At 45.2% G+C, this 13,627-nt stretch overlaps 1 protein-coding gene across 1 annotated transcript in view; it reads right to left on the bottom strand.

Annotated features, from left to right (window-relative positions):
• The window catches only part of rev3l (REV3 like, DNA directed polymerase zeta catalytic subunit), a 75,634-nt gene that overhangs the window by 40,995 nt on the left and 21,012 nt on the right, over positions 1-13,627 (bottom strand). The window contains exons 2-4 of the mRNA XM_061051264.1: positions 2,947-3,136; positions 2,784-2,858; positions 681-841 (exon numbers count right to left, since the gene is read on the bottom strand). Coding sequence (XP_060907247.1) covers positions 681-841; positions 2,784-2,858; positions 2,947-3,136 — 426 coding nt within the window. The remainder of the gene's footprint in view (positions 1-680; positions 842-2,783; positions 2,859-2,946; positions 3,137-13,627) is intronic.

Here is a 13,627-nt window from a genome sequence, read left to right as displayed (position 1 = left end):
CTGTAGGGCTGACGGGGCACCGAGACAAAGACCCACAAGACTGCAAAGATGTCACTCCTGACACTCAATATCTGCGTCTTCTTCTTCTTCTGTCCTCACACCTCCTGGTTCAGTATGTTTTCTGTGAAAGCTTTCTGACGCTGAGCTTTCCTCAAATTTGATTTTTTGCCTTCAAAGGATGCAGCAAGGAAAATAAACCAAGCGGCCAAACTGGACCAGAAAGATGTGGTTAACAAAAGAGAGAGAGGAGAGACGGTTCAAGTCAAACAACAACAACAGAAGGAAATGAAGAGAAGTCGAGGAAAGAGGCCACAAAACAAGACGTGCAAAGTAAAGAGAGGTCAACTTGATTTTTTTTAAAGATATTTTTTGGGCCTTTATTGGAGAGGACAGCTAAAGAGACACAGGAAATAATGGGAGAGAGAGGGGGATGACACGCAGCAAAGGGCCGAGGTCGGATTAGAAACCATGGCTGCTGCGATGAGGACTACAGCCTCTGTACATGGGGCACACAACAAAACCACCAGGCTACTGGTGCCCAGAGAGGTCAACTTTAAAGATGGAAACAAAGAGAGGATTCTCGAAACGTACCAAAAGTTAATGTAACCCAAGTCACGACTGCCAGCCTTTCTCTACTCTACATACCTGTAAGTTAAACGGCCGAGCTCTCGCTCTCTTACCTTTTTTCTGGCTCCTGCGGAACTTGACAGCGCCCAGGTTGAGCAGGTTCATGCCATACAGGTTGTAGTCTATGAAGAGCTGCAGCAGGTAAGGGATGTGGCCCTCGTGGGGCTGGTAGCTCTTGTTCATCACTGCTCCGCTTTGTAACAGCTCACACACCCTACAACACACACAAGTTATTGTTACACTAAAGCTGCCGATGAGACAGAGGAGAAAACAACAACAACAACAACAACAACAACAAACAGATGTTATCGACTGAGCTGCTGTGATTTCAGACGATGATTTTCATCTTGAAAGTGTTTGTGTTTTCTTCCAGGTGAAGTCAGCTTCATACAGACAGATACTGAGCTTCATATTGTAAAAATACAAACTGTAATCTTTAACAGCGTGGTACACACTCAAAGATGTGAGAGAGTCGACACATGAAGACAAATCATGACAGATGTAACAGTTCAGTTCTTATAGCTCAGCACACCACACACACACAGATTCATTCACCAACAACAACCAGAGTCTCTACTCTCAAACCTCGTACATGATGGTCAAGCTAACTGTGGCTAGCTATTAGCTACCTGGTTGATCTGTTACGGTAACAGAGTCGGTCCAGCTCTGTTCCTCGTCAGTTGTTTGTTTTACAGACACGTTGTATAAACACTCACAGATCAACACATTTATCCTCCATTTCTGTCCTCCATCCAACTTTATGTTTCACGATTGCTGTTGTCGCCATGGTTACCTTAGTTGTGCTTACTGCTTCAGTCAGCTTGCGTCCTGATTGGCTATTGTTCCGTTCCACAAGATAATTCTCAGAGTGCGTGCTCGGCCGTCCTCTGTGTTCTCCTGATACAACAGGGTTTCTGATGTCAAATCGGGAGGGTCCTGATTTTCTTCTGAGCAGATCGGGGAGGGAACATACATGCAACATGGCCCAACAGCTCTTCCCTTACAAGCCTGTTTTTCTAGCAATGCATTTACGATGTATAAACGTCGTTTTCTGCAGGTGTGAAAGTCCTGTTAGAGTCTCTTCCTCAGACTTTTTTCTTTGTTCATGTTGTGCACAGTTTATTCTTGACGTGCTCTTTGAAACCTCCTCAGAGCCACAGCAGACAGAACCTCCGATTTTAAAGGTCAACCTGACTTTTTCAGTTATTTATTGAATTATTTTAAATCAGGGAAGCTATAAATTTAATTCCACAGTTTTAACTGGAGACCCAGTCGTCCAGAAGCGTCCCTCACCACAGGGGAGCCTCACATTGACACAGCATGCATGGTGACGGTAGATAAAGATGAATAGGTCTCAGTTCACTCTGTGAATCCTTGAGCTCCGTCCTGGAGTCATGTTTCCCCTTTAAAGGTCAGAGCAGCGTGCTGACTGATTGACAGACTGATCAGAGACGAGAGGGTGAGGGGAGGCGGAGGGGCAGACACACTCGTGCCGCTCACATCTTTTTCTTCTTTTATCATTCGCTGTCTGTTGTCCCTGAATCCCTGTTTGGGGCTTGTCTTTGCTGTGGTTCCTTGTGTGCTGTCTTTCTCAGAATGTCTCCTTCCTCTCTTATTCCTCTTTCTTTCTGAAATCGTAAACGTACAGTTATTTAGATCCTTACATCTCGTCTCTCTCTCTCTCTGTGGACCTCTCCCTCTCTGCTGTACTCAGCAGCAGCGCTCCACTCACAGCATCACTGCTAACGCTGATTGCTCTGTCCAATAATTCACAGTCTGCCTGTGTGCTACTGAGCGACACACACACACACACACACACACACACACACACACACACACACACACACACCACACACACACACACACCACACACACACACACACACACACACACACACACACACACACACACACACACACACACACACACACACACACACACACACACACACACACACACACACACACACACACACACACACACACACACACACACACACACACACACACACACACACACACACACACAACTGAACAACTGAATACACAGCCATCGATTTCCATTTAGTGAGCTGGCAGAGTCATGCGCACACAGTCTGGCTCTCAGTAACATCAGCCCTGTTCACGTTTAACTGAATCGATCTGCAGTAACCTTACCTTTTGACCATCTGAGGATTGTACATATATATCTTCATAAAGTGCTTCTCCTTGGCGTGGTAGCCATAGAACGGCCTGCAAGACAAGAAAAATTAATCCAGTTATCAAAGTGGAAATTAACCTGGACAATATTTCATTTGTTTGTGCTGAAGTAGGTACTTACATGCCAGAGACAAGCACCACCTTGAAAACGTGCTGGGCGTTAGAGGCGGGGTTTCCCATGGCAACATTAAGGGCTCTGTCGATGCTGAAGGCCACCTGCCGCAGGTAGCGCTCTGGCTGCTGGCTGTAGCCATCGTATGGGATGTAGATATAAGGGAAGACGCCGTGGAGGTGGAGACACGTTTTCTGACCTGCAGCACAAAAAGAGCATCAAAATATATTTAAAGCTTTTTTAAAACACAAAAGGATCCAGGTTTTTATTACACCACCAATAAAACTGTGTTTCCTTTTTGCATAAGATCAAATCCATCATCCTCTGCTGTTCTCCCAAAAACTCACACACTGGTGTCCAATAGTAAAAAAATTACCAAAAAATTGAAAAACTTTGCAAAGACACCCACACAGTACATCAAATGAAGTTGAAACATCTCTCAGTCGGCAAGACATCCATTAGAAAATGGAGTGCACATTCTTCACACCCAAGGCCATTTCAACATGCCAACAGGAGGTTCGTATAGACAAATCTGATTGGAGGCAGACCCCCTTTAAAGGAAGAATGTGCAACTTTTTGATCCAGTAGATGTGGCCTTGGAGCAACATCATGACACCAAAACTGGAACTGCTGTTTGGCCACACCTCCGCTATTCTGAAGCCTCAGCTCCTCCAGAGACACACCTCAAACCCCCCTCTGCTCGAGGACAGCACAAGTGTAAAAAGGTCATACGACAACATTTTTAACAATGCCATATATTCATCCGACTGGTCCGGTCAGCTGACTGGGCCATGATCAGAACTTGTGTACGCTGCGTGGCAAAATGCACACAATTCTGTGGGACTTGACAATCAGTTGTGTAACTTAAAAATGGGGTCACAATCGGCCTGAAATCAAACGGTGTGAGCCCAGCTTCAGGGGGACACTTCCACCTTCCATTTGTACGACTCGATAGATTAAAGCAACATTACCCGTCTTTATCATCCCCATAAAACTTCTTCACCTTCAAACATGGTCAATAATCTGACAGAGTGCATCTACAGTAACATCAGAGCCAAACTACAAACTATTGTGTTTGATGTTTAAAGAACATGTTGCATTTAATAATAATAAGAGAAGAATATGCTGAACAATGAAGTCAGTTGTAAATTTAGAATACTTGTGCCCTGGCTACAGAACTCATTTTCCCAGCATGCATTGATAAAGTCCTTCAGAAACACATGGACTGAGCAGCAGCTGTGGCTTCTTCTCCTTCTACTAACACAGAGGGTCTGTGATGCGTTCAGTCTGCTGCAGCTCCAGTAAACTTCACTTTTTGACCGATCACTGCGAGGTCACACGGGCGACAGATGAGTTCCAACATGGAGGCATCAAAGGAGACTTGTGATGTCATGGTTCATGATTTACATGCACACGGTGTAAAAGCGACCCATTAGCTAAATAACTCAACAGACACAGGGAGGAAGAGCGGGGATTGTGGGAGGAGCGGAGAGGATTGAGGTCTTGATTGATGTCAAGTGAGGTCAGCCGGTGCCGAGAGAGGGTGAGATACAGTATTTATAAGGGGGGGGGGGGGGGGGAGGGGGGGGAGCATCATCGCCGGCAGACAGACATGTACACTCGCTCCTGCTGCTGCTGTCGAGAGTCATCCGAGGTGAGCTGTGCTGCAGACAACACGCTCCGATTCATCCCCCGTCATCCTGCTCTCTATCTGCACGCTGCTGCAGGAGCCAGCGCTGTGATTAATCCGGCTACATGAGGGATAATAACAGCAGTGGGGGGAGAGAGAAAAAACTGAGAATGAGGGCACTGAGGCTCACAAAACATCCACTTAGCTTCACCAATGAGGGGAAGTTGAACAGGAGGAGGCGGTGTGGAGCAGGAGCTCGACTCATGCCAGGACGTGTCTGCACATGCCCAGAGACGTGTCTACCTTCCCGACTGTCAGGAAGGGGAAGAAAGGTTCTCTCCAGCACACGCACACGCACACGCACACGCACACGCACACGCACACACACACACACACACACACACACACACACACACACACACACACACACACACACACACACACACACACACACACACACACACACACAGCTTGCCAATTCTCCATGCTCTGGTGTGACAGGTGCTGCCTGCCGTTGAGATTGCTGGACCTGAAGTGGAGCTTCCAAAAGAGGGAGAAATATTCCCAGCATCTCTCTGCACATGGATGCATGTGACTGCCTCCAAATAGGGAGGTGCGGGGAGGAGAGAGGGGAGGAGAAGGGGGTGATGATGCAAGATGAGATGTGGTGCTGAAAGGTAATGAGCTTCTCTTGAACCTGAAGACGCAGCATATGTTGGAGCTCACGGTGGAAGACATTACAGAGACAGACACACTATCATTGTGAGATAAAAAAAGAATCTACAGTTAATGTGTGTTCGTCGTCCTTGGAGATGAAGCTCTGCTAAACGAGAGTTGCATTGTGAACTATTAATCCTATGATGACTGTTGAAGCTCTAAACTGGTTATGTAACAGACTGAAATGAATAATGATGCCTCTTTATGAGCAACAGCAGCAAACACAGTCATCAGCAGAAAGTCTGATCATTTCTATTTACTGTAAAACTTTGAATAAAAGCCCATCCCCAATTTAAGGCCCAGTCCCCTTCACTAGCCTGGTGACACTTCAAAAACACTTCCACACCCCACCACACTTCAACAGAATAGATTATTAGAATAAGTGAATTGACTAATAAAAGGAAGCAGGATGAGATTTTTAGTTGTATAAACTTTGTTTTATAAATGAACGGGACTAAATCAGCAGAGAGATAAGACACACAGCTTGTGTCCACTGGAGTCAAAAATATGAACAATTCAGCACCCAATCATCAAACAATCAAATAATGTATAGTTATTTATTAAAAGGTCACATGTTATACAAAACACACTTCACCATGTTTCTCTAACACTAACATGTGTCTCTAGTTTGTCTACAAACCCCCCAATGATGAGAAAAGTCCATCCTCTCCATCTTCTACCTGCTCCACTTTTCAGAAAATGTGTGCTCAAACAGGCCGTTTGGAGATTTTCCCTTCATGACATCACAAAGGGCAGTAACCCCTCCCCCAGGTGGGTGACACTCCCACAGCTAGGTGTTTGTTCTGACCTCTGAGTCTGCCTTCTCACCGTAAACAATAGGACATGGAGCGAGAAAGACGAAGCCACCTTCCAGAGAGGGGGTGTGGTCAGACACAGCTCATTTACATATTTAAAGGTACAGACACAGAAACAGCCTGTTCTGAACAGGGCTGAAATAGAGGGGTTTATAGACATGATCAAATACAGGATCAGAGTGGATTTAGAACAAGAAACTACATACACATGTTTTGAGGAGCTCTGAGACTTATTTAAACTGGTTGAAGAGGAGGAGGATATGTGACCTTTAAGGAAAGATGCCACTTTTCAAGCTGCTTAAATAATGTAATTAACCTTCTTTCATGATTTAAAGTCTGTCATCTGTGAGAGTTTGCTGCTCTGATAGTGGTTGATGATTACGCAGTCTCAAATGGTCCTACAAGAGCGCACACAAAACGAGTTATATCAGTGTTTCCCCTAGGTTTACAGCGTTGGGGGGTGGGGACAAGCCGACATGCCGACACAAACACTTGAATGAATCTTGGTGTTCATGTGTTACTTTTAATGACAGATGTCCTTTTCTATTGGAAAGGTATCCTTAAATGACTTCTTTCCCTGATTTACAACTCTATCCACTATCCTATCTCTACAATAAAAGGCACAAAAAGCCCAAAAGTAAATCTTAAAAAAAAAAAAAACTTTTTTACTTGACCTTCAGGGGGGGGCGGGGAAACACTGTGTATCCAAATAAAGATTGGTGTTCCTAAACGATGAGCATGAGGAGGTTGTTGGTTGTTGGTCATTATCTAAGCCTTTTAAGATGATAACTGATCTGCTCAGGTGATAGACTTGCACTTTGTAGGTGCAGAAATCACAATTATTGGTTGACGGTCATATCTGATCAGTTAAAGGTGGCTTTTGATAAATGGCAGATGGACTTGAGCAAAATATGTGTGTTTGCGTGATAAGACTTTTTATTAAATATTTTAATGTAAACTAAATCAAATCGGATGGAAGAGGTTGGGAAATGGAGGACAAACCTTTGTGTTTAAGTGGTAAAAATTTAATGATATGATATGATATGATATGATTTTATTGGACTTTGAATCCACACTAAGTCAACTTCTACGATTCATACATATATAACAAAACAGTACAAATAAAACACTTTCACTTAAACAACCTTTTAAACCGGTCATTTAAATCAATAGACTGGGAATGAAAGGGTTAAAAACCAACCATTGAAGAGAAAATTGTTTAGCAGTCAATGAGATGTAGAGCGACGGTGGGATCAGCAGGTCTCTGTTTCGTCTGGAGTGTGTACTTGTGTGAGTCTCTGAACAGTACAATACTAAGGTGTGTGTGTGTGTGTGTGATCTCCACTGTGAGCCACACAAAGGCTGGCAGGCACTCAGGATGTGAGGGAGCGGTGAGGGCGGCACGCGTCTGTCTACAGCCTGCACTCTCTCTCTTTCTGACACACACACACACTCACAGCAACACACACAGTAAACTGCCGATGCCGGCTTCTGCTGCAGTTGCTATGCAACAGCAAAGCAAAAAGCCCCCTGACAGACAGCAGGAGGGATAAACAAGTGATTCTTTCCACCCAGCTGGTCAGACCACAGAGAGAGAGAGAGAGAGAGAGAGAGAGAGAGGGAGAGAGGGAGAGAGAGAGAGGGAGAGAGGGAGGGAGAGAGACAGAGAGAGGGAGGGAGAGAGAGGGAGAGAGAGAGAGAGACAGAGGTAGATGGAGAGACAGAGAGAGGGAGGGAGAGAGGGAGAGCGAGAGAGAGGGAGAGACAGAGAGAGGGAGGGAGAGAGAGAGGGAGGGAGGGAGGGGGGAGAGAGAGATGGAGGGAGAGAGAGAGATGGAGAGAGACAGAGAGAGGGAGAGAGACAGAGAGAGAAAGAGAGAGAGAGAGAGAGAGAGATGGAGGGAGACAGATAGGGAGGGAGAGAGATAGATAGAGGGAGAGAGAGATGGAGGGGGAGAGAGAGAGACGGAGGGGGAGGGAGGGATAGAGAGAGAGAGCGATGGAGGGAGAGAGAGAGATGGAGGGAGTGAGAGATGGAGGGGAGAGATAGATAGAGAGAGATGGAGGGAGATAGAGAGAGAGAGGGAGGGGAAGAGAGAGATGGAGGTGGAGAGATAGAGAGAGAGAGATGGAGGGGGAGGGAGATGGAGGGGGAGAGATAGAGAGAGAGAGATGGAGGGAGATAGAGAGTGAGAGAGGGAGAGAGAGAGATGGAGGGGGAGAGATAGAGAGAGATAGAGAGAGAGAGTGTGACTGAGAAGAAAATAATGATAATGAGAGAAAAGGTGTGTTTGCGTGTGGCTGCTTTAGAGATAAAAATGCGGTGTGTGTGTGCTCAGGAGAGAGAGGAAGGTATACGTGGAGAGGGGGGCGTGAGCTGAGGGGAGAGGATGAAAAGGACAAACATCTGATTCTTTACTTGGAATGTAAATTGTTCTGCAGTCAATCTGAGGGATGAGAAATCAGATTCATTAAAGGTACTTTCAGAAAGTTTGAGCTATCATTGATTGTTGCTTTGTGATTGGTTCCTAACAGCGTTTACAAAGACCTGACCCCCTTTAAACATGAAAACCATGTCCTTGACATGCAACATTTGTGTGAACTAGGCCTCAGAGTCAGCGCCAAACGGACACCAATCAATTTAAAGGATGCCCTAGCTGGGGCTTCATCTGATTCATCTGACTGATCTGAGCCGATCGTTGATGTAACATAGCTCACAGGTGAGCATGGGGAGACCCATAAAAACAGAGCCATGGACAATGGAAAGCAGACATATTGACACCAAGTTGGAATGAGATGTGAGACAAATCATTTCTGATTTATGATTCATGATTGTGTGTGCTTAAAAGACGAGCAGCGATATGCAGTCTCTGATCTGTCCAGAAATCAAATGTATCTCTGACGACCCTGATCTGCGTACCTCATAGACAGCAGGAGATGTGGGGCTTCATAACAATGACTCAGCTGTTGTCTGTCTGCCTCACTGACCCAGTGGTGGGAGTGTGGAGCTGCTAATACTCCTGCTGCTGAGTCATGGAGCGACCCTGAAGATTAACATGACCAAACAGAGGGGTGGGAGGGTAAAGAGATGACGAGAGTGGACCTCAGCCAGGGCTCCTCCCCCCCCGAAAGATAAAACCCCTGAAGCCCTCACAGCCCCTCCCCCCTCTGTCATTCATAAATCCTCCAGTGGTAGGAAGGTCATCATCATGTGGCGGGGGGAATAGTGACGCAACATGGATATACAGAGCCGCTTAAATTGTGTAGTTCAAGCAGCAAATCCACATGTCTGATAAAAGGTTTACTTCTCGAAACGAGCTTTATCTGACAGAAGACCTTCTCACAAATGTGTTCCTGACATTCTCTAGATCAGTGGAGGACTTTCCCTGACAGGCCCTGACATTTTCAGTAAGTCAGCTTTGACACCAGAACCGCGCACATTTACATGACCTCACAGCTCAAAATACTCTGTTGAGATGAGGTGAGGGGGGGGTAGCACTCCTTTAACACAACAGTGGAATACAGTATGTTGACAGCTGAGACAAACAGTGATGAAATTAGGAAGCAAAACTCCCCCAACACCCCTAACGACTAGGGAGGATGAAGACATTCAACGGTTTAATCGACTAAACATGTTCACACTAGCAGCTGATGTTCGGGACTCTTTCTGGAGTTCAGGACATGTGTGATCAAAATGACCTCAAGTGACTGAATGAGTAAGCATTATCCCATCCAGTGACAGAGACCTAAACACATCATCAAGATGTTATTCATAAAGAAACATTTGGTGATGCCATTATCTTCTTTCTTAAACTGTACACTTAAAAAGCAAACTACATCTACCCCGGTGCTTTTCTGCACGTGTGAGCAGAGCAATAAGTGTGTGTGTGTGTGTGTGTGTGTGTGTGTGGGGGGGGGGGGGGCAGTCCACATGTGTAATCAGACAGACAGCTGCCACAGGGAGGAGCACAAGTTAATAAATCAGGCGTTGGTATTAATTAAAAAATAACGCCCAGGGAGAGCGGTTTCAAATGAAGGCCTCGAAGCTCCCACTGCCCGCAGAGGGAACGACACACATCAGGAAATATGTGCTCATCTCTCCAGTTCAAGATACAAGTGGATGTTGAGGTTGCATTTTTTTAACTGTATACAAATAGTCTTTATATTTGTTTGTTCATTTCATGGGCTTTTAGCTAATGTTGGCATGCTAGGTAATAGCCAAATGGAAGGCCTTATAGTGGAGCAAAATGCTGTGCAGAGAAGAGAAGATCAGCGGATTCAGAAGCAAACGGTAAAGAGGCTTGAGCTTGTATGGAGCTTTTCTTGTCTTCTGACTACCGCATGTCTCACCCATTCACACGGTGATGGTAGAGGCTGCTGTGTGAAGTGTCCAAATCCATTCATACACATTTACACAGGAGCAACTTGGGGTTAAGCGTCTTGCCCGAGGACACATCGGACATGTGGCTGTAGGAGCTGGGGATCGAAGTTACAGCAAGCTGGCTAACATCAGGTCGGCAAAATACAATCTGATTGTTTGTTAGATTGTACTTAGCTTAACTAGCTAAAGTGTCCCGTAAGGCTAATGTATTTTATACAAACGATAAGTGATGCAGAGTTTTAATGATACCTGTCAGTCACATACAGTCTTAATGTTATGTTAGTATTTTGGCCCTTGCCTGAGATGCTCACTAACACCTAGAGAGTACTGATGTGGGTAACAGGATTACAGGACTGCAGCTAACTGAACTACTTTCTTAAAACTCTGCAGTATCTAAGGGCGCACTCTCACACTAGTCCCCCGCTGGCCTGTGCTCACACTGCTCTCACACTGCTCCAGCCCCAACCAGGCCTGAGCATGGTTACCTATTCTAAGTCATCACCATGCGTGTAGAGCTGCTGGAGCGCCCGAAACAACACACACAGGACTTTTTTCTCCAAGAGAGGAAATAGAATATTGTCACTTTTTTTTTTAGCACTTCAAGATCTGATCATCACTACAGTGTCATGCATGAGTTGTGTTCAAATCAAACACGATGCTCAGTCGTCATTTTGGCGTTTAAGGTGGCGTGATTGAGTCACAACATCAACTCATGCACCGAGTTACATGAAATAAAACACTCAGCCTTAAGATTTCCAGTAGTGATAAAGCACGGTACATTTGATCTAACAAGACTTCACTGACTTTGTGGCGTCATTTTGAGTCGTTGCAGCCCTCTAACACTCCTGGATTTCTCAAACGTGCAAGACAGGGATAAATATGTCATGTCCACACTGCGTTACTGTGCTTGTGCTCGTGCATGAACAACCGTTCCCTGCCAAAATAAACTGGACTTCGGTGGTCAAAGGGAAATTACATTAAAGGAACTTCTTAATTACAATCACCACAGCTTTATTTTTAAAGACTCCTAAACCTTCTCAGCTTCTCCAGGAACAATTCTGTCTCAGATTTTGGCGTTGGTTTACAAAACACAGGAACTACACAGACACACACAAATACCCACCGCCCACTCAAAATCCTTCAGCCTGTCTAAGAAACTGGATGTGCTCACGCTAATGTATAAATAAATATAGTCAAATATAGACACACAGAGAAATAAACTAATCTGCATGACGAGGCCGACCAATCAATACTTCCTCTGCCTGGGTGGCACTGCTGGCACCAGCCTCCATGTTCCCTGCGTCTGTTTTAATGAGTTAATGTCAGGTGGTGTGAATGTTCCTCCGTGATGTACGGGTCTGTAAAATGGATTTAATTAATTGAAGTTGGGAACAGCAGCCCCTGTGTTAGGATGCCTCTTATATTAGGCTGAGAGGGAATGAACAGTTAGAAATGTTTAATGTGTGTGTGTGTGTGTGTGTGTGTGTGTGTGTGTGTGCAGTAAGAGGACGAGGAGTGAACAGAGGAGGGGGGAGGGCAGCCCTTTAAATCACACTCTTTCTAATGGATTCACTCCCATCATCTGCTCCTTAAATTAACTGCTGCAGAGGAGAGGGAGGATGGAGTGCACATGAACGAGCCGCTGTGTGAATGAGAGCTGAAAAAGGACTTCACGCACCCTGCTTTATAAACTAATTATGCAGGCCTGCGTTGTGTGCTCTTGTCTCTGTGTGGGAGTCAGACTGATATCAAGTCTGACACCATGATAGGGAGGAGCTGATTATTCCCCGGATCCTTTTAGTTTACCTGGAACACCACGGGCAGGTAATTAAAGAAATCTCTTTGAAGAATGGGCACTGTTAACTGATATATAGTCAAGGGATGATGGTTGCCACCTTTAGGTAAACACTTCATCAGTCAAGAAAAGTTCATTTTCTTTGGGCGGACTCACACTAGGCAATCTGTGTGCCCAAGCCCGTTTGACCCCCAAAGTCCAGTTTGTTTGACTAGTGTGAGTGCAGTGATCCAATGCTTATATGCAAGATACACTTCCTCGGCCCTGGCATGGATGGAAGAGGTGTTCTACAACACAGTACATAAACATGAAGTATTTTATCTGCATGCTTGGACACAGAGTAATGCAGGAGTAACAACATGGTAAGTTTGAGCAACAAACACAAATTGACTAACGTTCATTGTCAACTGTTGGTCAGCGGGAAATGATCAATGGCAAATGGACTTGGGCTTGTATAGTTCTTTTCTAGTCTTCTGACTATGAAGCTCTTTTACACCGCAGGTCACACCTACACATTCACACACTGATGGTAGAGACTGATATGTAAAGGTGACCATCAGAAGTAACTAATCCTTTAATATACATTCGTATGCTGCAAAGCAGTGGGAGCAACTTAAGGTTCAGTGTCTTGCCCAAGATCACATCGCACATGTGGCTGCAGAAGCTGGGGATTGAAGCCCCAACCTTCCAGTTAAGAGACGACAGACTCAACCACTGAGCCACAGCTGAAGGGATCTAATGTCTGGGAAACAGCCAGTGCTGATGGAAACCTCTCATGTAGGCAGATGTAAGAGTTCTGTGTGGTGCTCAAATAAAAAGTTTTGTTCTGAACAGCTAATTTATTACTGCTGACAGATTTCTGAGCTGTGTCCAGACTTTGGATGCATTTTAAGCAAAAGGCCGCCTCCATGCAAAATGTCTGTTTCCTTTAAGCTGTCTGAGGAGAAGCTCTCTGCCAGAACACCCACAGCACACAAACTTTATTTTTCCAGCCTTCTGTACATCTGCAACCCTTCACTTCTACACCTCTACACAGGACACAAAGCACAAACACGACAAGAAATGCAGAGCTGGAGTCTGTGCCTTTTGCTCTAAACAACCGTCACGTATCCTTGGCACGTTTTAGAGCTTGAGTGCAGTCCAGCCACAGATGAAGTTTCCCCTGTTCTTGTTGAATTTGACATGTTTTTATAATGAGTCCCTGAGTCTTGTCCATGTGAAATTAAGTTCATTCTTGACCTTGGAAACAGCAGCTGACCAAAATATCTCACTTTAGGATGTAGTAGTTCTGGAGCTTTCTGTCAGAACATTTTCACACTGAGTGGAGCTTTTTTTCAAGTTTCAAGACAATG

This window comes from Labrus mixtus, chromosome 12 (genome assembly GCF_963584025.1).
Source record: "Labrus mixtus chromosome 12, fLabMix1.1, whole genome shotgun sequence".
Classification (NCBI taxonomy): domain Eukaryota; kingdom Metazoa; phylum Chordata; class Actinopteri; order Labriformes; family Labridae; genus Labrus; species Labrus mixtus.
Note: the sequence above shows the minus strand (reverse complement) of the source record. Positions and strands in the feature narration are given on the sequence as shown.